The sequence below is a fragment of the Clupea harengus genome, chromosome 10 (genome assembly GCF_900700415.2).
Source record: "Clupea harengus chromosome 10, Ch_v2.0.2, whole genome shotgun sequence".
NCBI classification, from domain to species: Eukaryota; Metazoa; Chordata; class Actinopteri; order Clupeiformes; family Clupeidae; genus Clupea; species Clupea harengus.
In genome coordinates, this window is record NC_045161.1 from 15,552,955 (window position 1) to 15,579,642 (window position 26,688).

General features: G+C 44.4%; 2 protein-coding genes across 6 annotated transcripts in view; one reads left to right on the top strand and one right to left on the bottom strand.

The window, feature by feature from the left end:
* The first annotated feature begins 829 nt into the window (after nt 1-829).
* Nucleotides 830-8,937, top strand: stk25a (serine/threonine kinase 25a). Of its 2 annotated transcripts, none has more exons than XM_012825362.3 (11): nt 830-1,371; nt 4,041-4,271; nt 4,363-4,419; nt 4,602-4,710; nt 5,005-5,162; nt 5,392-5,577; nt 5,686-5,831; nt 6,447-6,555; nt 6,843-6,914; nt 7,571-7,707; nt 8,525-8,937. In XM_012825362.3, exons 1-11 carry the CDS (start codon nt 1,342-1,344, stop codon nt 8,562-8,564), a joined length of 1,275 nt encoding a protein of 424 aa, XP_012680816.1. In that variant the 5' UTR covers nt 830-1,341; the 3' UTR covers nt 8,565-8,937. The 2 variants fall into 2 exon arrangements, with proteins under 2 accessions (XP_012680816.1, XP_031431420.1); XM_031575560.2 differs by having other exon boundaries at nt 831-1,371; nt 7,571-7,712.
* Nucleotides 8,938-9,042: 105 nt separating this feature from the next.
* The window catches only part of farp2 (FERM, RhoGEF and pleckstrin domain protein 2), a 47,964-nt gene continuing 30,318 nt past the window's right edge, over nt 9,043-26,688 (bottom strand). The window contains exons 14-28 of one of the 4 annotated variants that reach the window (XM_031575558.2): nt 21,494-21,678; nt 20,388-20,477; nt 20,124-20,257; nt 19,727-19,808; nt 19,212-19,449; nt 18,598-18,728; nt 18,240-18,308; nt 17,898-17,987; nt 17,251-17,271; nt 16,200-16,282; nt 15,660-15,778; nt 13,453-13,592; nt 12,706-12,813; nt 12,239-12,390; nt 9,043-11,826 (exon numbers count right to left, since the gene is read on the bottom strand). In XM_031575558.2, the coding sequence (XP_031431418.1) occupies nt 11,736-11,826; nt 12,239-12,390; nt 12,706-12,813; nt 13,453-13,592; nt 15,660-15,778; nt 16,200-16,282; nt 17,251-17,271; nt 17,898-17,987; nt 18,240-18,308; nt 18,598-18,728; nt 19,212-19,449; nt 19,727-19,808; nt 20,124-20,257; nt 20,388-20,477; nt 21,494-21,678 (1,733 nt within the window). In that variant the 3' untranslated portion in view covers nt 9,043-11,735. Of the gene's footprint in view, nt 11,827-12,238; nt 12,391-12,705; nt 12,814-13,452; nt 13,593-14,573; nt 14,738-15,659; nt 15,779-16,199; nt 16,283-17,250; nt 17,272-17,897; nt 17,988-18,239; nt 18,309-18,597; nt 18,729-19,211; nt 19,450-19,726; nt 19,809-20,123; nt 20,258-20,387; nt 20,478-21,493; nt 21,679-26,688 lie in introns of all 4 variants that reach the window. The other 3 variants (XM_031575559.2, XM_031575557.2, XM_012825332.3) reach the window with 3 other exon arrangements.

Genomic DNA, 26,688 nt, shown 5'->3' on the forward strand with positions numbered 1-26,688 from the left:
CTATCAAGAGTATGAGTAGTCAGAAAAAATATCAACAAAAATGTTGAACACATTTTTTTTTGGTAATTGATAATATACAAAAATAAACAGCGGTGGTCTAACTTATTTTTAGTATGCGTCCTTTTGGTTTTGCCATGACAGCTCAGCTGTACTCAGTACAGTGGCAGGGCTTTGGCATGGGATAGGGCTAAAATGTGATTGCCATCGGTAGACTAGCCAGTGCTATGGAAAAATTAGTTATGACCTTGAAAAACCTTAAATAATCGCTATAGCCTACAGCACCCATTGTAAAAGAAAAACAAAGAATGAGAGAGATGCATTGATTCAGGGGTCACCATATATGGTACAAGTTAGTTAGGAAAGTTCCCTGCTGCACCTACTGTGCAATGCTGCTACCTATAGGACAAAATAAAGAGGTGGCAGTGAAAAACTTATCTACAAGCCATTCACCTGAACAGACTTGATTTTATCATAGTGGAATACAGTGAATAAGATCTAGTGATTAGTTGCCAAATGGACAAACTGCACTGACACTTTATTAAAAATGTTTTTTACAAAAATTATAGAAAAAAAAATAACAGTGACACAGATTGATGATTGAACAAGCCTAAAAATATACAAAAATGCACTTATATTTTCGGTATCTCCTTCAATTAAAAAAAATCGACAGATCCCTTTTTTCCTATTAACCAGAGGTAGGCCTAGCCCACATTTCCTCTGTTTCCGAAAGGGGCACAGTGGGCTACAGTCCTAGGTTGTTGCCACTCATCTGGCTACGTCATCGGCTGACTATATTGACACATTACGACACTAGAAAGTTACCATCACATTAAGATAGAGCAGATGGTGGTTAGTCTTAGGCTAGACTAGCCTTTATTTACTGGCGGATTTATAACAAAAAGAAAAAGTATTCGGAAATCGGAATACAATTCCCACAAGTCTGACTTGGTACTGAGGAGTTGTTTGCACATGCGCATTTCATGTATCCTCTTCCCTAGCACAATGGAAAAGAAGCAAAGATGGGGGAGTCTCCCTTTACATAAAAAATAATTATCTGGGCTCAAAGTTGGCAATGCCTTTGACATTTTGCTTGTCGAAAGAAATGAGTGATGGAATATTCTCCTACGGAGTCATATCGTAAAATATTCATCGTGTGTTTGTAAAGGAGATTTGGAAAAGAGGTCTCGAGAGTGACAGAAGAGAGCTGTTTATTTTTGGGGGGTCTTCGACCGAGACTGCGAAAAAGAAGAAAAGAGGATATTTGGACAAGAGAAACAAGACAGTCCCTCTTTCAATACGTTGAAGGGCTACGGTTGCCCGAAGTACGACTAACCGACAGACATGGCTCATCTCCGCGACATTCGGAACCAGGTAATCCGCTGTGCTTATCCGTCACCCTCCGTGTTCAATAACGTTAGACTCATAGAACAGAGGCTTAACATTACAGTTAGCTAACGATGGTTAGCTACGGGCAGTTGCGGTCATGTTAACGTTAATCGTGGAAAAACTGTGTAACGTTATTAATTAAATGTGGTATAGTAACAAAGGGGGAATTTTGTATACAACAGTGCCTGATGAGGAAACGAGGGTTTCCGTCTGGACCATGTCTTGTCATTTGTCTGTAACGCAAGCAACATAAAGTAACGTCAGTTTACCATCTTGTTGTCTACTTTGGACAGCCAATATATTTGTGTTCATTTTCTTGGTTGCCCTCTGTTTAAATATGTCTTAACGTCATGACAAACTGGCTGAGTTGTCATCTAGCAGTTGTGAGATATGCCCCTTAGGGTAGCATAGTAATGCTGCGTTCTGTTACAACTCAAGTCTAGTGTAGACACAGAACAGGCTGTGCCCATGTGCTGCTGTGCCGTTATTATGGGGCTATAATAATGACATTCTATTGAAGTCACACATCCACTAACAATACAACAAAGACAAGTTATCTGTAAAGAAGAATCTACTTTACTTTACTTACAACACTATTATTAACGGGGAGGAGGGTGGGGGGGGGGGGGGGTGATGAGGCTGTGTTCCAAATTGAGAAAGATTAAAATGTTATGATAAAGACTCACTGATGTGTGAAACAATCAAACAAACAATCTTCATGCATTTCGCAGTAATAGCCTACCATAGATGTGACCTTCAAATTATTGCTTTTAAATGTGTGGTGTCAGACGGGCATAATTGCTGGTTGACATACATTTCAGTCGGCATCTCTGGGTAAGAATAATTAAGTAGTTTCGTCCTGTTATCTCTGTATGTTAGCTAATAGTTCGAAGTTTATGGTATCGTGGTTTATGATAGGCTATAGCCTGTAATCACAGTATAACTGTGGTATAATTTGGAATCATGCATCGACAGGGTAAGGTGGGCCATCAGCACATAAGGTAAAGCTTCCCTGTAATTGCACTGTAGGCAGCAATGCATAGCCTGTATAACATGTTATCTTATCATCAGAAAAGATAAATCTTACAAGGCTTAGCGCAGAGAAATGGGGCTTTTAGTGGTAATTGGTGATTGTGCTGTTGTAACTATTAGTAAGTGGACTTTTGAAATGAAACACCATAGCATAGACTACAACTTTTTTGCTTTGAGCAAAACACTTCCTTATTTACTTCACTAGGTCCATGAGCTATGTGTGACATGTCATACAACCGCATACTAAGGCCTAGAGCTTTTTCTGTGAACTCTCCATTCATGTGCCTTGCATCTTTACAGTCTCTCAGTGGAGCTTGGCCACTTTAGGAATTTTAAGACAGTTTGATGAAGGAGGAACTGGCTCCTCTGATAGCCGACAGACCTCCGATAGGTGACTGACCTCCAGGTACAAGTGTCTTATCCGCCTTACTGAACTTTGAAACTCTGAGATGGACTTGGCCTCCCCTGGTAGAAGTTGAGAATGTGGATGGACTTCTTGTGTTTGCGTATGTTCTGCTCTGGTCGTTTCACCCTTGTCACTTCTCATGTTGTACGCCTAGTTAGGCGGAATCAAAGCCATTTTAAGAGAATACTTGGAGCAGCTAACTGTAGCAGACCCTCTCTGGCGAGGAGCTGCTCATTCTTTAAGCTACCTTAAAATGGCCAAGCTTGCCTACCAAACATCTGTGAAAATGACACTAACTGTACTGTCATGGTTTTCAGTATGTCCCAATCCCTCAATGTCTCCCTTTATGTTTCAACCTTTAACTGATAGTTCATGCATTTAACCCCTTTTCTTAATAATGGTACAAACTGATAAAGCATCATACTCTTATCAGACAATTCAGGGACCAGTGTAAGACTGATTTGGCAAATGATAAGACAAGTAACGCAAACAGAGGACAGAAAACTGCAGATGGATGCTCTTCAGGAGGAGATGAGATGAACATGAGATATAAAAGAAAATAAAAATAAGCAATTTTATACAATATGAAGACCTCCACCTTTGAATTAGCATAAGTGAAGTGGAATGCTTCGTTACTGTTCCTGGTACACGTGTTGCCTAGTAACTGCTAGTTGCCATTCGGAAAGGTGGAAGATCATGTATGGTAGGACTGCCCACTTGTTTTGGAGTGCTTACTTCTCATGTTTCCCAGCTTCCTTTGTGGCAAACCCTTTGGGCTTAGATCGAGTTAAGGCAGCAAATTTGCTGAACTGACTGGGTTAATACCATGGTGAGGGTCAAATAGCATGAAACGGAATACCTGACACCTGACTTGTTTAAAAAAAAAAAAAACATTATTGTTGGTGCTTCTCGTTGAATGTTACATGCTGTTTTCACAACTGTATTCACTGCATAACATATTTTGGCATCATTTCTGAATGGACATTCAGTTCTCAGCCACACCTTGATTAAAGGAAGCATAAGGAAACAGAGAGAGCTGTGGGTTCATTTCACTGCGCCGCTTGTAGAAAGAAAATTTTCAGAAATCTGCCTGATGTCTTGAATATCATTTTCACCCTACATGAGGACTGTGTCTAGCTGTCACATGAAATACTTTCAGTATTATAACGAAATAAACATAGCTTGTCTGTGTGTGTATTTGTAAATGTTTTTCCAGAACTCTCGTCTGGATCCAGAGGAGTACTTCACTAAGCTGGAACGCATTGGCAAGGGCTCCTTCGGCGAGGTCTACAAAGGCATCAACAACCGCACCAAGGAAGTGGTGGCCATCAAGATCATTGACCTGGAGGAGGCCGAGGATGAGATTGAAGACATCCAGCAGGAGATCACTGTCCTCAGCCAGTGTGACAGCCCCTTTGTGACCAAGTACTTTGGCTCCTTTCTGAAGGTAGTCATGATGAAAATGGGATGGTGTCTCTTCATCACTTCAAATTGGGAAGGGAATAAAAACATTAAATCATGTGTTTGCTTTTGCACAGGGCACAAAGTTATGGATCATCATGGAGTACCTAGGTGGAGGCTCTGCTTTGGATTTGGTAGGTTTGTTATATGGGTATGGCTTTTGTGATTTATCCTGGAATGGATCTCACTGATTTCTCTCTATGGATCTTTATCCAGATGTGGATTAGTATGTGTATTGCATGCACCTCTAAATGGTTGTTTATTTTGTTCATTTTGTTGATGAGTAGCTCTGAGCTCGTCTCTTATCTGTTCATAGCTGAAGCCAGGACCTCTAGAGGAAGCCTACATTTCTACCATCATACGAGAGATCCTCAAAGGACTGGATTACTTACATTCAGAGAGAAAGATCCATCGTGACATTAAAGGTCTCTATCAATAAACCCCCAAGTCCCCCCAAAAACACATCAATATTTTATACTAATCTCTGCTCCCCCTTTCAGATTAGCTTCCAAGCTACTGAGCAAGTCAATAGTATCCATTAAGATCAGATGGCCATAATTGAATTCTCTCTTAACAAGACCCAGCAACACACCATTATTCCATAAATTAAGAACTCAGCTGACACTGATGAATGTAGGTAGGGATGAAGATGTTTGGTTATTTTTCTGAGCTGCAGTATCCTTGGCACTGATGCCAACTTCTCTCTGTGCTCTCACCAGCTGCCAATGTGTTGCTGTCGGAACATGGAGAGGTCAAGCTGGCTGATTTCGGGGTGGCGGGCCAGTTGACGGACACACAGATCAAAAGGAACACGTTTGTGGGCACACCTTTCTGGATGGCACCGGAGGTCATCAAACAGTCGGCGTACGACTTCAAGGTATAGCCTCACTCTTGCATGCCATTGGCTAACATCGTATGGACAGTATGTTTGCTGTTTTACAAATTGTCAAGCAACTTACTCAAATGGAATCATCAGATTGTCTAACTCCATGTTATTAAACCCAGTAACCTATCATTATTCTTCTGTTAATTAGGGTCTGTGTGTAATTATCTGAGATATTAAGATTGAAATCAACGGATGGATAGATGTTGAGCTTCTTTTCTAGGCGGACATTTGGTCTCTTGGAATCACAGCTATCGAGCTAGCAAAAGGGGAGCCCCCAAATTCAGACTTACACCCCATGAGGGTCCTCTTCCTTATCCCCAAAAACAACCCCCCTACCCTGGAAGGGTCGTACAGCAAGCCCTTCAAGGACTTTGTCGAGGCATGTCTAAACAAGGACCCCAGATTTGTAAGTTTCCTGCAGATACATTCAGTACACAGCTCAGCTTGTTTTTTACCTGCATTTCTACATCATGTAAGAGACTCACCTGTGACTCACTGGTTTCCTGTCCTGCAGAGGCCAACAGCCAAAGAGTTATTGAAGCACAAGTTCATCACACGCTACACCAAGAAGACTTCCTTCCTGGCTGAGCTCATCGATAGGTACCGCCGCTGGAAATCGGAGGGACACGGAGATGAGTCCAGTTCGGACGACTCGGACATGTACGTCACGGCTCTCCTCATAAGTGTAACGTTTTAGGAACATCAGACGGTTAACGTATTAAAATGAATTATACATTTTAATATCCAAAGGTTTTTAAGGTAAGCTATTAACTGTTTTAATTTAGCCCAAAACTATCTTCACATGGACAGGTTGCCAGCATTGGAGGGCCAGCTAACAAAAAAAAATAAAGCAGAGGCAATTCCTTGAGCTTTGAAATTGATATTTTATTTACCTTGGATACGAATAGCTCTTAGTACTGCTAATTATTGTTCTAATCAAGATGGGGAGTGACCAACACTTAAAATAGAACAGAACTGATTCTGAACTTTGTTGTTGATATCACAGGTCCATTGTTAAGATGTATGACAAAGCAAGATAAGGAAGCAGGAGTACGTAGTGGGTTCTTGTAGGAAGCAATGAAGATTGGAATCTCGATCCCGATTTTGTAGCAGCAATAAAGCAGTAAATACCTTAAATGAGTCATGTGAGTGTAGAGTGTGGCACATATTGCCACATACTGTTACGCAAGTGGCAGGATTCCTCATGGCCATGGCCAGAGTGCGTTGGTGCACTCCCTGAGAGTTCACCTTCTTCCTCTCCCTGTACTCATTCAGGGATGGCGAGGGAGATGACGGTGAACAGTGTCCCATGTGGACATTCCCCACGGTACGGCCGAGCTCAATGAACAAGCTACAGCGAGGCCTCAATCACCCTGACGCTAAGGTAAACTCATCAGGCATGCACGCCATATGCTAAATACGTCATGCACAATCAGAAAGCATCATGGGACACTATCCAAGTAGCTATGGCTGGCTTTTGTTGGTAGCATACATGGCTCCTGATGAATTATGGCATTGTTAAACAGTTGTCACAGTTAAAATATTGACATTGACTTTGTAAATATGTATTTCAATAGATGTTGTCATAATGCCAATCCCTGTGAGTGGTTGTAATGTACACCAACGTAATGCATTGTAATGCTGTAACTGACTGAGGTGTTGGGTGTGCAGATGGGAGACGCAGTGAAGAGACAGCCCAAGTCCCCCTCCCTGACTGCTCTGATCGTCCCCATATTCAGAGAGGTAAAACCACCTGCTACTACCCATGGGCTGATCTACTACCCATGGGCTTCAGCTCATAGTAATCCAGAGCCACCATCAGACATGGAATGGATTAAAAATGCATAAACAAAAACTATAACATTTCTTTTGATGTCTGTAAGTAAGAAAGGAAAATCCAAAGGTTTAGCAGTTTCCTATCCATGGACAAACTGGGTCCAACCAGGATAAGAGGCAATTCAAAAGTGACCGTAGAGTGTGTTTAATGTGTGAACTATTGTTATGTAGACCTCAGCAAATTGTCACCAAACACAAAATGTGGTTGAGGTGGCATTTTTAATCCTGCATAATAGTCAACTGGTTCTATGAAGTTCCTCAATAATGTGTATGTTTGAGTGAATTTTTCAAGTAGTTTTTGATGTTGCAATCAGTTTTATTCTGGGTGTGGATGAGTTGTGTTTAAGCTATCATTTTATGGATGTGGGTAGGGATGTGCTACTTGTGCAATCAACAGTCTGTTCAGGCACGTAGGGAAGCATTTCACCGTGGCCCTGAGGCCTCATTGACTCTGTCAAGAACGGTTTATGCCGTTGACAGCCCCTGAAGGCACATTAACATGACCTGTTTTGGCTGGGAGCGTGTGGACGAGTGTTGATGACGAGCATGTGTCTTGCGTACAGCTGAAGGAGAAGCGTCGCTCAGGCGGAGGCAGCGTGGGCGCCTTGGAGGAGCTGGAGAACGCCTTCAACCTGGCCGAGGAGTCGTGCCCTGGCATCTCAGACCGCATGCTCTCCCACATGATGGACAGAATGCGCAGGTGAGGTGAGGGGGCTTGGCCACACATGGTGGATTTTATGATCAATCAATCAATCAATTTGTTTATTTGATCAAGAGAGACAGTGTACATTCATGAACATTAAAATGTAAATGCACCCAATTATAGCCAAAAGGCTAGTTTCCATTTGCAGTCCCCCTGCCAGAGTGAAAAAGGCTATACAACCTAAAAGAACGTAACGTATATATATGTATGATGAATACAACACGGATAAAAAAAAAGGATATTTGTTTTGTTTTTCACTGTTGTTTTGTTTTTCACAAACATGAGATGAAACCGCATGATGGCAAAGTGTTTGGAACAACTGTGTTTGAAATCATGGAAACTTTAGTCATCTTTCTACGTTGATTAAAAATCCTGTCAAAGGACCCCAGTGTAGATGGTATAGGAATGAATGAACAATGCAGTTTTCAGGGAGAGTACATCAAGTAGTAAAAGTAGTTTCTTTTTTTTAAGCGCACACAGAGCGGACAGCTAGGGGACTGCGGATCAATCCGCTGAATTTGAAAAAAAAATAAAAAATAAGTTGCGTTTCCATAACCTGCAGGATAATTTGGACTTTGTTTGGGAAGAAAGTTTCTTCAAGAAACTCCTCTGAATATTCACAAAAGCTTTTTTTGTGTTTCATACATGAATGTTTGATCAGGTATAGCCCATTTTCGTGAGTTTAAGACTTATAAGGTTATGATTTTTTCTGGACTCTTCAGTAATAAAAGTGATGCACTTGGCGTCCTTGAGGACCTCCCATGAAGAGAGAGGATGCATTTTTCACGGCCTGTCCCTCCGGTCTCCTTTCCAGGTTTTCACTCAACGGGAACACCGCCCCCTCCTCACGATGAGACCCTGCAGCTGCCATCCTCCCCCCCTCCTTCTCATCTTCTCCTTTCCTCTCCTGGGAGAAGGCCATATGGACAACACCCTTCTTCCCTCCCACCCTTCTATTATTCTCCTCTTTCTCTGTCCCAAACTACCCATCCATCATCCAACCAACAGACCAACCAACCATTTAACCAAGGCCACACATCAGATTTTAATTAGAGCTTACGATGACATTATTTTTTTTTTTTTATCATTTCCTTTATAGAATAATGAATGTAAAAAATAAAAAGCTCTGTGTATTGCAAAAAGAGGGAAGAAAACGGCTGTCGTAAACAGTGATCCATGTATATATACCATGTTGTAAACATTAAACCGCACGGTGTTAAATCAAAACAACCTTTTTTTGTTTGTTTCTGTCTTCCTGAGACATGCTAATTTATAATATAAATGGCAATTTCCTGTGGTGAACTTTGCAGTGAGAGGGGCACAGGCAAAGCATTAACCAGTTTTGGACTTTATTTTGTTATCTTTTCAATGCAATAACACGGTCATGACTACATGCAAGGTGTTCAGTAGCAGCAGAACTCCGGCAACATGCTACATAATAAATACAAAGTAACATAGTGTACAGCGAGGATGTGGGGAGAGGAAGAGGCATGGGTCTCAGACAGACAGTCGTTCTGTCTAGCCTGGGCGGGGGTCCATCACCAAACCATCTTCACTGAGAGAACCTTAAAATTTGACTTAAAGACAGACAGACTTGTCGTTTGTCCAATCCAACTGTAGTAGTTCTCCAAAAGAACATAGAGAAACAAATCAGATGGGTTAGGAGATGTCTCTTCCCCCCTATTTCCGCATGGACCTTATTCATCTGATGTGAGACAGCATGTAGAAAGGGTTAAAAGGGGAAAATGGGATCAAAAGAAATGCAAGTTTTTTTGCCCCTCCTTTGCCAGTGAGGGAGAAGCAAGAGATTCCAGTCCTCAATACAAAATGTACAAAACAAAGGGAGCCCTGGCCTCTCTCAGTGCACTTAAGGACTACAGGGGGCCCTGTGGTACCAGGATCTAGAGCATTTCCTCACTTGCTGACACGCGCACACACACACACACACACACACACACACTAATGCCCGCTGTAGATGCAGGACAGTCAGACCTACAGTGACCAGTACCATTATGCACAGGGTTAAATATATATAAATTTCTGCCAATAAAGAAGGCTAAGCTTCACTTTCAAACACTGCCATACTGCTGAATATACAAAATATACTGAAACAGCTTGACCATCCCTACATAAAACCTTTTTAACAGGGCTAAAATGGGTTCAGCCTGGTTTTTCCTTTTGTGGAAAAAGCTAAGCAAAATTAAGACGTAAAACTGTTCGTAACCCAGCATGGACTGGCTGACCACACCAAAAGTAACGTCTCAAAGTAACAGGAAATGTGGCTTCACTCTCGCACCGACAAGACAAAACATTTTGTCCTTTTAAAATGTACCAAGTCCAAAAACCAAGGCAAGACATTACACGAGAGAAATGGAGAGAACTGAAAGAACAAGGACTGGCTTCAAACAAAGTAACTGGATTAGTTGAAATGCAGCAGGGGGACAAAGAAAAACAACTGAATACTGTTATTACAGCGCCCCTGGAGGCACTAAGGAATATTGCTAAACAGCCTCATGCTGAAACCATTAGGTACCCCAATACAATTAACCCATCACTAGCATTATACAACTTCAATCACAAATATTACAATGCCCTTGTTTTAAGATATATCAGACAGATGATAAATTCTCATGTGTTAAATATCTAAAGAATATATAAAAACACATTCCATCAAGATCCCTTTAATTCCACGTCAGGTGGGCCCAAACAGTAATTGTTAACAAGTTAAACATCAAACCTTCCCACCTCAAGTGTTTTCTCATTCTGACTTTGGAGAACACTGACAGAAATATTGCCAAATTATACAGATCACCATATTTCACACGTCACCACATCTCATAACAGAAGATGCACAGAGGTGTCAGATGTTCAGAGTGTTGTGAAACGCAGAGCACCACTGGTCAAAAACCTTCTGAGGTCTTACACAGAGCATCATAGACCTGTTTTTCAAGCTCTAAAGAGATGAGAGACTGTTCACTTTTAAAACGTGTTCAACGTGCCAAACTAACCTTAAATTCAACGTCCAAAGTCTTATATCTAGCTCTGGACCAAGTCGTCTTCCTAGTACCTTCTAAACCCTATTCCCTGACCCACAATCAGATATCCATAGTACCATCTGAGTGCATCAACCCAGCCACAGCACACCCTTTAGTGTCCCTTCCATCATATCATTTCACTTCACAGTCCCCTTCAAATGTCCCTCAGTGCCAAGTCCTTCATCTCTCTAGGGAGATCCTCTGTCCTTACATTACACCTGGCTCAAGGTGTAAGTTGCTTACATCGAAGCTCGAGATTGTAATACAAGGTAAAAGAAGTCAATCAGAGAAGTCAGTACAGCCACCACTGCTTGATGCATCTGCTAAGTCTCCCTCCTCTGATACTGACCATGGAAATAAAAAGGCTTGACAACCCAGGACGTCTATTCCCTTGATGAAGAAACAACTTTCCTTTAAAACCCCTTTATACAGCCACAGAAGTACATTACTTTGACCTCTGCTTGGGATTAGCAGACACTGACAAACAACCAAAAAGTGGAGCAGTTGGCTGCCTATCTATTAATAAGTCTCAATTCTTCAATGTTATCTCTTTGGATACGTTCTCAAACTGAAGCCTTTTTACTGGCTTTTAATGGTTGACCAATCAAATATGTGGTTCTTCAGAGACTCACAGCGGAAAGAGAGGCAACACTTTTCAAGGAAGTGGATGACCAGGATAGTGACAACCATTCTGGTGCAGTCCAGGAACCTGGCTGCCAGACGAAAAAGAGCGATCAAAATCAAGCCACAAAGAGAAAGAGCAAGAGATATGTAGAGTGTGAAAAGAAAACTTTCTGCCGGTCTCATGCAGTCCATTTTTCACCCAATTTCTGTGCTCACTCATGTCAATCAACACTAAATGACCCCCAAAAAAAGCCATAAGTAGGGCGAGAAATATAATCATAAACAACAACAACAACAACTAGGTTATCCTGGGAGTCTGCGAGGCCCAGCCCCCAGCTCCAGAAGCTCAGCTCCAGTCTGCTCTGCTTAGTTTCCGTTCATCTCCGTCGTACCCTTGGGGATCAGGAGGCTCATCCTGCCCGTGGAGCTGGCTGCACTCTTGATCACCTCCATCCACCTTTACATTACAGAAACAAAATGGGGTCAGGCATCATCCACCTTTATAAGACATGTGAAACAGTGGGACTGAGCATCAAAGAAACAGGATGCAACCTGGTGCAAGTGTGTATTCTGTTTGCCTGAGAATCAGTTGCCTGTGTAACTCTATAGCTCTTAGCTATAACTGTTCAGTCAGCTAAAGCTCTGCAGACGTCAAGCCTTGTGGGATCAGGCAGGATAACTAGGTTTCCTCATCGCTGTTTATTTTTCACGACTTTGTGATGATGGTACTTGATGAGCAGTCACACTAGCTTAAAATGTTTTGCTGGTTCCCCTCAAGGGGTCCTCCTCCCCTATTTCCAAACTGTGATGACAAGAATGTCTGCGCTAGCGTGAATGGCCAGATAAATGTGTGCAGAAGACAACCTTACCTCTCAAAAGTGTACTCGCTCTCAGCCCGGAAAAAGTAGACATGGGACTTGAACTGCAGCTTGAAGACATACTCTTTGTGGATGCTGTCATTCTCCCCAGGGGTGCTGACTGTGTAGCCTAGCAACGGGAGACTGGCCAGTGGGAAGTCATCCTGCATGTTCAGAGAGAGCGAGGGAGAGAGAGAGACAGATAAAATGAGGGGAAAAAAAAGAACCTCACATAAGCTGCGAAACAAAGGATGATTCTGGTGTATTGTAGTACATAAGTAGTAGTGCCTAAGCGAAAACAATCATCTTATATGTGGCCATATTTTGACTAGGCCAGACAGTGCATTGTCTCCAGACAAAACAATCCTGCCAGTTTTCTGTCTGTGTCTACAGAATAACTTCTATGAACTGGTAGAGGTTCTGTTACTAATCGGCAATGAAAACTGAAAATGGTTGAATTCAGTGCAGAGTGACAGTACCTGGTGGGTCTTATAAAAGAAGAGGCAGAAGTTGGTGAACACCACCCAAAGCTTCTGCCATCCATTGCTGTTCTTGAATTTCCTCAAGAGGTAGCCAGAGAGCTGGTTCTTTACATTCGAGAGGTAAGAAAAAGAGGAGGAAGAGGGATGTCAAGATTTAACAATACTTTATACAATCTGTTATGTATTTTTAATAAGACTTTGGTTTGGATTATTGTTGACCTGGAACATTTGATCAGAACTGGAATTTGTGTCACTCATTTCTGAATGAATATGCTGTATATAGTCATCAAATCAAATTTGATATTTAAAAAATAAAAGAATCGCCAGTGTATCAATAATCTGGGAAAGTGTGGTGATGGCAATGATTGTAATCAGTGGTACAAGACTGGGGTCAGACCAAGTCATCTAGGCCAGAGCTCGAGGATCGAGGATCGAGGATCCCTGGCAGTTCAACGGTTTAGGCATCGTCCTGCTCCACCTCTCCTGTTTGAGCTCACCAGAGAGTCACAGGCCTCTTAATTAACCACAAGGAGATGTTCAGCCCTGATAATGTCTAAATGAACTGAAAAAAAACTGCCTCAACCACATGAAGTGGTCCAGGATTATCAGATGAGCTCAAACAGATGTTTGCCTGCTCCTAAACCATGGAATGCCTGAAGGTCTCCAGGTCCAAGAGACAGAAACCCTAATCTAGGCAGCAGAGCTGGGCGGTGTGGCAGTGGGTTGAATCGGTCCCAGTGGTACCTGGGTCATGCGCAGGTAATCGTTGAGCGAGAGGTTCTGGTTGCGGTACCAGCACACGTGAGTGATGGTGTTGGGTCTCTGGCCCTGCCCCAAGAGGTAGCGAGGGGGGAGCTCTGGAGAAACGGCCGGAGAGCTGAAGACTGAGATGGGCGGAGAAGGAAAGGGAGGAGAGGGAACACAGCAAGGCAAGCCGACAGAGAAGGAGATAGATGGTGAGGTGTATGCGTGTTAATGTGAGTGAGAGTGTGTATGAGAGAGAGAGAGAGAGAGAGAGAGAGGAAGGGGACAGAGTGAGGAGCAGGCAGGCGTGGAGGAGGTGAACAGCAAAAGTGCAAGAAAAGAGAGAGAGAGAGAAGGATGCAGAGTGGCAAGGTAAGAATTGAGCCGGGGGGGAAAAGGGAGAGAGAGAGAGAGAGAGAAAAAAAAAAGAGAAAAGGTGTGTTGACACATTGACATGCAGTTTCAAATGAAGTGGCGAGAGGAAAAAGCCGTTAGACATGGAAGTTTTTCCCCGGTGAAGGTAGATGAAGAGAGAAGCACCACAATCTCCTAACACCTCGTTCCCTCTTCATCTCCTTCCATTCAGACCACACACACTTTCCTACTCAGACCAAATGGCAGTGCACAGGTGGAGGAAGTGATGCTGAAAATGAAAGACGGTTAGTGTGAAGTGCAGTAAGGAGCACGAGAAAGGTGACCCCTAGGAACAGAGTGGGCCGGAAGGGAGCTGGAGGGAGAAGAAAGATGGCGGCCACGCCAAAGACGTGTGATCACTGGCATGCACCATGGCACACACAGACACACACACTCCGCACACGCCACTGCTGGGTGACCTATTTGACTCAACAGGATTAAAAACGCACCAGCCTGTGGAACTGAGGGCCACTCATAAGTGCTAATGTGGACCAACCAGCTCTGATTCGGACTTTGGTCTCATTCGTATTGAAGGCAGTGGCCGGACCTTGAACCTATTGTGTATTTTATGTTTGTTTGTATAGCGTAACATGCCTATGCATTTCTCTTTTCCATCAGTGTATGTGCATGTGAAAGTGTGTGTGTGTCCAGTGGAGTTGCATATGTTTGTGCACTCGTCAGAAGAGAGCGTGGGCAGGGAGGGGTACCTCCACGGCCAGGCTGTGGTCAGACATGGACACGCTGGTGTTGCGGTGCCAGCACACGTGCATGGTGGTGTTGGCACGGTGATGGGTCTGCTTATCCAGAGAGCTACGGGAGGAGTTCATGTCATCCTCCGACTCCTGCTCCAGAGACACCTCATCAGACGACCCTGCCAGGTTGGGAGGGGGGAGGGGGGAGGGGATAGGGGAGGGAAAGGAAGTAAGGCCAGGAGGGGATGTAAGGAGACAGGATACTGCTAGGTTGCTTCCCAGGGAAAACCAGGGGTCCATATAGCAGTCCAAATTCCGGAGTCAGTTCTGTGCTGAAGAATGACCTCTGTGGTACACTTGTGTTATTCAGTTTTTCTAAAACCATCTATACAGTGAAGTAAAGGTTCAGTAGTTTTGTCTCAAAAAAATAAACAAAACCCACATTTAATAGTGGTAGTCACAGCAGATCTTAAAGCGGACCTATTATGCTTTTTTCGTTTTTTCCCTTTCCTTTAGTGTGTTATATAGCTTTTTGTGCATCTGCCTGAAACGCCTTGTTGAAATTCCAGCCCTTTCCTCTGTTACATTATGATGCAATCTCTTAACACAATCGTTATTGCCCAATGAGCTGACCAGTCAGAGCACACTGGGGTCATCAGGGGCTCACTGATAACAAAGGGTGGATAGAGATTTTCGGTATGTGAAAAGAAAAATCTTTAGATCATTGAAGCAAGTAAATCTATTCTTGCTAGACCCCAAAAATAAATTGATGAACTCTGAAAATGGACATAAGAGGTCCTCTTTAAGATCTTCCCATTTCTTTGCTTCTTTCAATATTACATTAATGCACAATTCAACTTAAAAACTTTTTTTAAACAATAACCAATGCTCATAGAATAGTCTGTTACATGCGATGTGATGTCCATGATGTCTGAATGATGAAAAGTTTGAGATAGATAAAGTCTGAGAACTTACAAATATCATTTTCTTTGTGACTACAGACAGAACTACTTGCTTGCCTTTTAAATGCATATACCACTAACAAAAAAGAAATACATCCATCCATCATCATATCGAAAACACATCTACTTTATCTCTTACTGTTCGAGCGATCGGAGAGACCAGACTCCATGAAGAGATCAGACTTCTCCTGGGACTTCTTAGCCATGTTGATCGCCATGTTCAGGTCCTCAATCCACTTGTTCATCTCCACTTTGGAACTGAGGGAATGGACATTTAAAAAAAATGTATTGGCTTTTCTCAACCTCTGCACTAAAACTTGAGATGACACAGAAAAGTAAGAATGCAATATAATGTCTCATACACAAACAGGTTATCACCATTATAATGTATATAATATTAAATCATCAACATTTCTTTTTCTAGGGGAGTGAATAACAGGGATGGTGGATCTTTTTGCAGTCACTGCTGAGCAGCACTTGCTTGAACTCTCTGAGGAACTATGTGAGGGGGTTTCAAGGCTAAAAGCAACGTCATGCACAACCTTGTGTGCATGACGCAAGTTCGACCATAAGCTGGCCTCCCACATACATGTGGTATATGTGGTAGCAGGCTTGTGCAATGTGTTTGCTCTGGGAGATAGCGTAAGTGTGTGTGTGTGTGTGTGTGTGTATGTCTCACCTGGCCGCCACCACAATTGTCCTCTGAGCTGAGTAGATGGTGAAGCAGTGAGGCACTGACCACTCGTTCTCACTCTCCTCAACCTGCAGTGGACACAGAGTGGTCAGATAGCAGAGGAACAAATAGAGAAAGAAAAAGGTGTGTGTGTGTGTGTGTGTGTGTGTGTGTGTGTGTGAACAAGAGGTTGTGTGTGAGCAAGAGAGGAAGGGAGGAACAGTGATGGTGTGTGTGTGTGTGTGTGTGTATGTGTGCACACACACATGTGTATGAGAGAGCAGTTGCATGTGTATGCATGTGAATAGAAGTGCTTCTAAGAGAGAGTATATCCAGTATTTTGAAACAGAGAATGAGTTGTGTGTAAGAGAGAGAGAGAGAGAGAGAGAGAGAGAGAGAGAGAGAGAGAGAGAGAGAGATAGATAGATAGATAGATAGAGAGAGAGAAAGAATTGTTTGTATGCATGTCAGAATGAATGTGTTCTTACTAAAGTCAGAGAGGAAGAGGAAAAAAAAGTGTACAATCTCTCCCTACAGTGCATTGTGCTAATGTACACGCCAGGTTGCATTTGTCTCTAAGGCTGGAAGTAAAAGCACAGGGGGGAAAAAGTGAGGCAAACCAGATTACAGGAAGGCCTGCCAGTGCACTCTAATAGGGCAGCTATATTTGGAGCTCTAAACCAACATGTGGGCTGCCCCCCTCCTGAAGCCTCCACGTCAGTCCTCTCATCCAGCCCAACGTCTGACTGAGTTTAAAGCCGTCTACTCAGGCCAAGGTGGAGAGACAGAGACAGAGACAGAGACAGAGAGAGAGCGCAAAGGTAAGAGAGGGTAAGGGAGAGAGAGAGAGAGAGAAGGAGAGAGAGAGAGAGAAGGAGAGAGAGAGAGAGAGGTAGCAAGAAAAAGGAATAATGACTGAAGGACAGACTGAAATATGATGTGAAAATTAGGGAGTGGGATCATGGAGGCAGGAGTAGCTGGTGGGGGTGGTGGCGTGTTCACTCGTGGGGGGGGGGGGGATCTTGGAGCCTAAGTTTGTTGCACTGTGGCTACTCACCGGTGCATCCAGCACTATGAGCTGCATTGAGGGGTGAAGGAGAGACACCACCGTTAGGACACCAGGGGACCAGCAGGGGGCGCCCTTTCCACCCAACACAACTCACCACTCAACCCACACACACCGCGCTCACACAAGTCCATTGCCAACACACCACTCCACACACACACACACACACACACACACACACACACACACACACACACACACACACACACACACACACACACACACACACACACACACACACACGTTGACATACCCACACACCCTCTGCCATTATCCCCACACTCTGCAGGTCAGAGCCAGATCAGTCTCTGTATCTCTGACTCGCATGGGTGTTTACTCAGTGATATTTTCACTCCTAACATTAAAAGACCAGTTGGGAATTTGGGAGAATTGGGAACCTCTCCTTAGGGGCCTGGGGTTATGGAGGAGCACATTTGGCATGGGCACAGCGACACCTTTCTGCCTGCTGTACAGGGCTTAGCACACATTTAGCCCTTGACATATTTTGGGAACGCGAAAGACATACTATACACATATAGCCACACTGTAGACATGACATAATGCATGTGGTTTATATATTGGGCTGAGGAGCAGGATCACTGTCTCTCTCTTTCTTTCTTTTTTTTTTTTTTACTTACAATCATGCCATGCAGAGGCAGCTGACCGTGCACTTTGAACTGGTTGGTTGCAGTCACCCCTTTGCTGGTGTACAGGAGCATGTCAGAGAACTGGAGGAGAAGAGAGAAATTAAGCAACAATGAGAACATGTCTCATACGGTTTAATAATTGAGTCAACACCATAAACTAGTTTACAGCAGGTGAAATATTATAAATATAATGAAATAATACATGTATATTTATACAGACTAAGTATATGTAAACACATCACTGCATGCTTTTACACCAAGCAACATGACATCTCCTTTTATAATTATTAGACAAAAGCAGAAAGCCAAGTCCACGTTCTTGATTTAACTTACCAGGAAGAACATCCTCTGTTGCAAGCCTTTCTTGGTGAGCTTGTAGAGACACCCCTCACGAATGAACTCCTATCAGACAGCAATGGGAGATCCTTGATTATTCAATATAGGTGTTCAGCCTGGACCTATACATACTGTCCGCAATGTGTGAGACCTAGCAGATGTTCGGTGTCTGATGAGGTGCCTGGCATCAATCAGAAGATTGTTTTTTAATTCCTTTGCCTTCTCTTATCAGTTTCAGTCCTTCAGAAATCAGTACTTCTGTTAGACATTCAATGTGATGGCGTTTAAAATCATTTCTCTCCTGAAATGTACGTTACTTGCTAGTGAATCATCTTTGGCTGTGTGCTGTATGTACCCTGCCAGGAGCTGTGAGGTTCTCAATGCCAATAAGGTCTCTCTGCAGCTCTGTAAGCTTCTGGAAGTTCTCCAGCCGGATGAGGCTGCTCTGGAGCTGGGCAGCTATCTCAGCCACCTCCTTCAGCGCCTCTGCACACACAGGAACACACACACACACACACACACACACACGTAAGCATAACCATAGACGCTGGCAGGCTCGGACTCCAATGCATATGAGTGAACACAACCTTAAGAATTCATACAGGTGCAAACATGCATACACAAAAACATACATATGTAGACACACACATATGTGTGTGTGTATATATATATATATAGATAGACACACACACACACACACACACACACATATACACACTCGCCAAATTAGTGCCTGACTGGTTGGTCTGGTGTTAATTACCATAGCACCATTTTAAGAGTAGCTGTTCCCTTTACACATGATCAACACTCACAGAACACTTCCTCACTCTCACTCCACCTCATCCCAACCCCCCACCGATCGAAACATTTGGATCAGGAGGTCTGACCGATATCCCTTAAGGCAGACCTCCCCTTCCCACTAGTGCAACACTGCCCAGTCTTTACCCACTACACCCCCCACTCTCTCACCCTTGCAGTCGTCGTGGTCGCGTTGCTCGGGGGTGTAGTGATGGCACAGGCGCTCCAGGATGAGCTTGTAGTGCATGAGGCGCTGGATGGGCTTGAGCAGGAAGGTGTTGAGGGGCAGGTAGCACACCTTCTGCAGCTCAAACTCCTTGTAGACCGTCTCCAGCTTCTTCAGACGCTTGGTGGCCTTCTCCAACTCGGTCAGCACCTCGTCGTGCTTCTGCAAGTAGCTGGTGAACTCCTGAAGGGAGGACAAGAGCGGGCAGGGGTGTGTGAGGCGTGTGTAGTAAAAACAGTGCAGGGTTGTGTCTGATCGGATGATGGGCACAAACATTTGGGGATTTGGTGACATGGAATGTGGTTGGAATTCAGCTGACAACTGTTCTGGAGCTGAGCTGAACCCAAGGGGTGAGACTAATTTCTACTTGAAAAGCCTTGAAATTAAGTCATGCAAAATCAATACTTATGCTTCACGGCTAATGATTCACAAATCTTTACAAACTCCTCTCTAGCCTCACCTTCAATGAACACATGTTCCTCAGCATCACGTCCCCGATCCTCTGGTAGTCACCCTTCACGTGTGCGTTTGAGCGCCCTTCCCTGGTAACACACAGCGGAGTAAAGGCCAGAATCACACCCACATTCAGCCATCCACAGATCCCCTTCATCTCAAGACACTGATATTACAGCGGAGTCAAGGCCAGAATCACACCCACATTCAGCCATTCAAAGAATCACACCCACATTCAGCCATCCACAGATCCCCTTCATCTCAAGACACTGATATTACAGTGAGCGAGTCAAGTTCAGATGTATTTGTGCTTTCCGGGGGAATCCTGCAGCTGGTGAAGTGCATGCCTTCTACCAGCAGAGCTACAGGTGAGTAGAGGTGCATAGGTTGAGAAAGGCACCTACCAGAGAGCCAGCCTCTGGTCGATCTCCTTGAGGAAGCCGCGGTGGAACTCGTAGATGGGGTCGATATTGGAGAAGAGCAGAGTCATCAGGCCCTCGGGCATGGCGTTCTCCTTGATCACAGCACTGCGGAACCACTGGAGGAGACGACAAGGCCACGTGTCAAACATAAACATGCACTTGCAGAGACACACACAACAGACCATAAATCATAAATCTCACATCCTCACCACATAAGATGCTTATCACACAGACATCCAAACTCACCACGGTGATGACCTCCAGGTCTTTCAGGTAGGTCCTCTCTGTAGTCAGAATCTCTTTGGCAATGAAGTAGGCCTTATCAGTGGGATATCTCTGGGGGAAGACAGAAATATGGATCAACATAAACTAAAGCTATCTATGTATACACACACACACACACACACACACACACACACAAAGAAGCTGAGAGGGCAGCAATAACATGCAACGTGCTGACAGTATATGTGGCTTTGTGACTGGACTAAGAGAGGCCCTTTTATTATAATATACAGGAGTACGTGTTTGCCCTAACCAAGCACATAAAGGCCTATGGAAGGAGGTCATTGTGTATGCCTTTACTCTTGGGTAAACAGAGACAAACAGAATGACGCTAGCCTGAGCAGAAAGAAAATGAGTCTCCCACACCAAAACCAACACCTCAGCCAGCCAATCACCACAAAGGCGCAACAACCCTGCACACCCGAATCTGCTTTAAAGGATCTCAGAAGATTCTGATCGACTTAAACCCACTAGGGCAGGGGTTTTCAACTGGTTTTGTCCCATGGACCACCATTCTGACTAGAAAGTAATCCGCGGCCCACTGATGTGCCAGTGATTCTCAAAGTATTTTACAGTCCCGTACCCTTCTTTTCATGTTTGTAACCGCCACTGCCACGCCCCCTCCCCGCACACATATTCTGCCTATAACACTTAAATATGTGAAATTATCAGGGTAGACAACTAACCGCCGCTGCCACGCCCCCTCCCCTCGCGCACGTATTCTGCCTATAGCACTTGTCAGTGTAATTTCGTCGCTAGATATGGGTCTATCAGTATTTTTGGCAATGCGCCTTGGCTATTCAGACTATTTAGATTGACATAAATATGTCTACAGGCCCAGGTATATTTATAAAGATAAAAAATCAATGGTGAACTGATCAACATAGGGTCATGTCGCGGACCCCCTGCAATGCCGTCGCGGACCACCAGGGGGCCACGGACCCCTGGTTGAAAACCCCTGCACTAGGGGATCAAAAGGTCATAAGTGACAGGCAGTGTTGTGCGGCACAGCATTGGAACGGAGAGGAGCGGCTACGGAGAGAGGATGGACGGCATGCAGGCGGCTGTACCTTCCTCCTGCCCTCCTCATCCTCGTCTAGTCTGCCAGTGCCCACCTCGCTTAGGATGGGGCTCTGCAGGGGAGAAGGCGCCTGGCCGGGCAGACTCAGCGTGGACATCTGGAAGGAGGGAGATATGCAGAGCGGACCCTTGGAGCTGAAGGGGGAGAGCTGGGGGCTGTCCATGGTGGTAGAACCTGTGATGGATATTGAACGAGAGAGCGCGAGAGAGGAAGACAGAGAGAGAGGGGAAGGGAAAGAGAAAGAAAGAAACTCATTAGAGAGGAAAAAAGGCAGCACATCATGCCTTAGTCATGACCAAATACATGTTCCAAGTCCCAAAGCCTAAAATGGCAATAATTAAAACTAAGTGTTCTGGTGTTTTTAATCAATCAAAACAATGAGCACTCCTCTTCCAAGTAAGGCTCTATTTAAAAATGAAACATACGATTGATGTCATGCATTATATAAAAATGAAGTACAGTGTGTGGGGGGTAAAAAAGACTTTCACGATTCCTCAAACAGGATTTAGTACTTTCTTTCGCAGCATGTAAGCCTCACCACTCTAAGGGGCTAAATGTTTATCCCCATGGTAAATCGAGAAAAGGGCACAGCTATCAGAGTGGTCCATGCAGGGTATAGTCTAGAAATCCGCAGAGACGATGGGTCTTCAAACCTGTCAGACAGGCTTCGGGCCTAATCCCCATCAGCTATATAAAAATAAAAAAAAACACGGAAGAAGATTAAGCCAGTCAGGTCTGTGTGTGACCAAGAACACCTTCCAAAGCCAACCGCAGGGAGAAAGTTCTAGTTTTCTAACCAGAACTTCTGGTTTTTGATTCACCCAAACAATAGGCCAACTGTTGTTACTCATTGGTTCAAAAACTCGTTCAGTTGATTATTGCAGAATCCTTGAGAAAACTGTCAAAACACAGCAGGTCTACTTCAGTCATGTACAGTTACAGCATAGGATGCTAAGGTGCAAAACACCTCTCTTTGGTACTCCATGTAGTGCAGACACATGATGCAATGGTTCTTCAACCATCAAGAGCTGGTGGTCTGCAATCTAAAAAAGCTCACCGAGACAAATGTCTACCTTTGTTTCATAAAGGTTATAATTTGACCAACCCACTCAGTCTCCCAACACTTCCTGTAGAAACAGCAGACAGCAACTCAAATCTGGTGCACTTCTGGCCTCCTTTGCTACACGCATACCGACATGTTGCTTATCTTAGAAGCCCGTCTCAGAACCCGCTCAGTGCCAGGCCTGTAATCCCACAGGCCAAGAAGCAGCGCGGATGACAACTTCCTCAACATTTTGACAGGAACAAGCTCAGGGGGCTAAACGCGCTCTCACAGCATATTTCACGCTCACGTAGAGCTCAGGGTTGAAAAGGGGGGGGGGGGGGGGGGGCAAGGGGGGGGGGGGTTCAGCGAGGGCTGGATGATGGTTCCCACATTTCTAGCTCTATTGTTTGCAGAGCCGAGTCACCCGGAGTGATTTATCGACAACGTTCAAACACAGGGGTTTGGTTACATTACCACTGGTTGGGGTGCTGAGGGTGACTGAGTTGCTACCATCTGAGAGAGAAAGAGAGGAGTTGAGCCAACAGGTTTTGTTTTTGTTTTCGCCTGAATGACACCAAACCCAGAGGCAAACAGAGACTGAAGAGTTGACTGGCGCGCGTGTATCTCTAACTCACTCTCACACACACACACACACACACACACACACACACACACACACACACACACACACACACACACACACACACACACACACACACACACACACACACACACACACACACACACACACACACACACACACACACAGAACTGACTGGTATCTTGGTCTGTCTCGCTCACACACATAGACACATACACCGCAAATGGAATGCCACAGCTGTTGTGCTCTTTAACTGAAGAAAAGGGAAAAGGTAAATGAGAGAAGAGAAGAGAAAAACTAAACTGTGGTGGAAAAAAACAGAGAGAACCCACACACAGACACACAGCATTCAAGAAGGAAAAAGAAAAAAGGTGACTCCACGACCCGGAAATAATTCCAGAAGAAGCAGCTTATCAGGAATGCGGTCGGTCTGGCTGGCTAGAGGGGCGGGTCCTGGTTTACAGTTTAACTCGGCTGTCCCATGGGGGATGACACAGGCCGGGGAAAAAGAAAGGGGGCAGGGCAGGGGAGGCGGAGGAGGGGAAAGGGAAGGGGGATCTTGTCTGCAGCGGAGTGACTTGGCCGACAGCCAATCCAAACAGAGGGAGAGCACAGGGGGTGGGAGTGGGGGGCGCAGGAATTCAGTAAGAGGTGCATCCCCAGTCCGAGTCCGCTACGCTTGGGTCAGCGAGCGCTTCCTCTGAAATTGACAGGAAATGACCGTGTGTGTTTGTCTTCTCACAGGCTCCTCTTTCACAGATGGCACTCCGCTACAGTGAAGTGTGTGTTTTTTTTTTAAGAGACATTGTTTTTCAATGTCTTTCTCTCCTCCTGCATTTCTCTGTGAGGTCACACAAATAATCCTAGTGCCATGAGTCCCCCCTCACCTCCTCTGGACTGTTAAAATAATATGGTTTTAGTGTGCAAACACATACGGTCTACGCTTCCACCGTCTCACAGCAAGAGTGCAGCCTATAAACAAGAGGGGTCATAAAATAGTCTCCAGGTAGAGTTTGTAAAACTGTTGGAAAGGTTAGGCAGGGGTTCCAGTCCTAAGCACACTGATTATTTGGTTTGAACTATGGTATATTTGGCAAATATAGCAAGTAAAAGGGAAAGGCAGAAACAGAATGGGAGAAGTTGGAATTGGACATACTCTTGAGACAAATCACAGGAAAGTTAGGATTATCCCTTTTGAAAGGAATGATGTGATGGATGTGCTGGGCATGAACGGTCATCTTGGATCATCTCTACTCAAAACACAGAAAGTCAGGGAGGATTCTGGCAGAAGCGGTGGGGAGAGGCACGTGAGATTGCAGCCTGAGCCCGTATGCTGGCAGCATACTGTTACTTTCAGTATCTCACCTTCCTTTCCTGGCCGAGCTGTAGACACACAGACACAGTCGGCCAGCCAGACAGCCAATCAGTCGGTTCCCAGTCTGTCTTTGCCTCGGGCTGTAGTCACACATAAACCTGGAGCTTAAGCATTGGCGTAATGCCTTAGCGGTGGCGGGGTCCATGCTAACAGTGAACGCTGAGAGTGGTTAATCTAGCACTAGCGTGCTTAGCCCTGTGAGTGGGTGACATAATGGATATCCTATCTCTCTGGGCCTGGACTCTGGCTCCTTTTGCTTTGTCATAAAACAAATCCCTCTATCTGGAAACAATTAAAACACTTCAACAGGGAAGCGTGACTCATAGGTCGACAACTCCACCATTCGCACGGACTCCGAGGAGTTAAGAGTTGAGAGGACTCGGTGAGAGCAAACGCACAGGTCGAGAGCTCGCTCTCCATTTCGGTTGGACTCCACGACCCGGAAATAATTCCTGGAAAGATGGCATATCAGTAATAATCCTTTAGTCATGCCATTTGTTTTGCATCTCTGCTGTTTGCGTCTCAGATGCTTTTCATGTTAGGACCGAGAAAGGAAGTACATTTTTGTTAGTCAGTTACTGGAATGAACCAGAAGCAATAGTTGAATTAACACTTTTTTTGTCTTCCTTACATTTTATTTTTGTTAGTTCCAGCTGTTCTGGAAATAAAGTTAAGTCTGAAATGCAATAAAAGTTACCCAAAAGTGATTATTTTATTTTAAAAGGGAAAAGAATAAGGTGTGAAATAATAAACATACAGGCATAAGTACACTTTTGTTTCACATTAGTAATCATTACATTAATTAAAAAAAATCTTTTTTGTTAATTCTTAAATCATAAAAAGCCTTACGATCAGTGGTCAGAGCATGATAAAAATAATAATGACAAGCCTGAAAACCAAAATATAAAAATGACAGTTGGCGCAGGTGGAGACTGGAATCAAAGCAAGGGTGACCCAAAAGCTACTCTCCTCAGTAAAGCACACAACACCTGCAGGTCTGCACTGACAACAGGAGTCTTACCACCTCCTCCTGTTCCAGTTAGAAGTGAGATTTACCGGCAAAGGCACATACCATTCTCCTTTTTGGACGCAACCCAAGGAATCACATTATTGACCTCAGTTAGACCCTCTTGAGGGAGATAGGGGGGGGGGGGGATGCCATTTCAGTATATAAGCTTCAAATGACTTTAAATGCAAGTTGCTTTGGATAAAGGCGCCTGCCAGATGATTACATGTAACTGTAGGGAGTGTGTTAAAGTAAGGGTAGCAGGAGAGGACAAATGTAGAGAGACACTTAGATCACCTTGCTTTGATCCTGCAGCAAACAGGACACTGAGGGAACAAGCTTAGGTTTCACGCAATGAATGACAAGTGCTGTCTTTCAGTCTGTTGCTGAATACATTTTAAATCCTGTAACTTGCTAAAACAGACCACCAGGTAATATGACCTGTACATGTAAACTTTTGTTTTTCATTGAAACTGTGCTAACATTTAAAAATGGCTTTGAGAATTTAACACAAATAATTCATTTTTGTGTGTGTGCAGTTAAATCATATTGCCACATAAACCCCAAAATCAACAGGTAGTCAATCGACTGGACATCTTGTCATTTTGTGTCATGTAATGAAGTGTAGGTGCAGCTGAAACAAATGCCTCAGAGCCACAAGAGGATTTCCCTTAAAACCATTTGTGTGTTACAGCATTACCCAACGCTAAGCCTGCTCTAATGCCCTGGTGACAAACCAGCGGGAGAGTGGACACGGGGGAGGGGAAGGGAGGTGAGGTGTGGGTGTATACGTTTAAGTGAGTGTCTGGTGTGTGTGTGTGTGTGTGTGTGTGTGTGTGCGTGCATTTGTGTGTGTGTGTGCGCGCCTGTGTGTACAGGGGGGTGATCGGGTTCAAAGGGTCCACAGACTTTGGACTGAAGTCAACTCCAGCAGGGGGTCCAAGCAAGGGTGTGTGGGGATGGGGTGAATGGTGGTCAATGGTGGCGGTGGACTCTGGGGTTATGATGATGGACTGTTGAGAGGGAGGGAGGGAGGGAGAAGGAAGGAGACAGACAGGTGGCCGACCAGAAGCCTTCAAGAGAGTTGCAGAGAACCCTCCAGAGGGAGCATGCTGGGCGGACACCTCTCTGTCTCCCGACACCCCCACATCCCCCCC

Coding starts and splice junctions, on each gene's coding strand:
- stk25a (XM_012825362.3), top strand. CDS start 1,342: ATGGCTCATCTCCGCGACATTCGGAACCAG. Junction 5,578..5,685: donor TAAACAAGGACCCCAGATTT/GTAAGTTTCCTG, acceptor CCTGTCCTGCAG/AGGCCAACAGCCAAAGAGTT. Junction 7,708..8,524: donor ATGATGGACAGAATGCGCAG/GTGAGGTGAGGG, acceptor TCTCCTTTCCAG/GTTTTCACTCAACGGGAACA.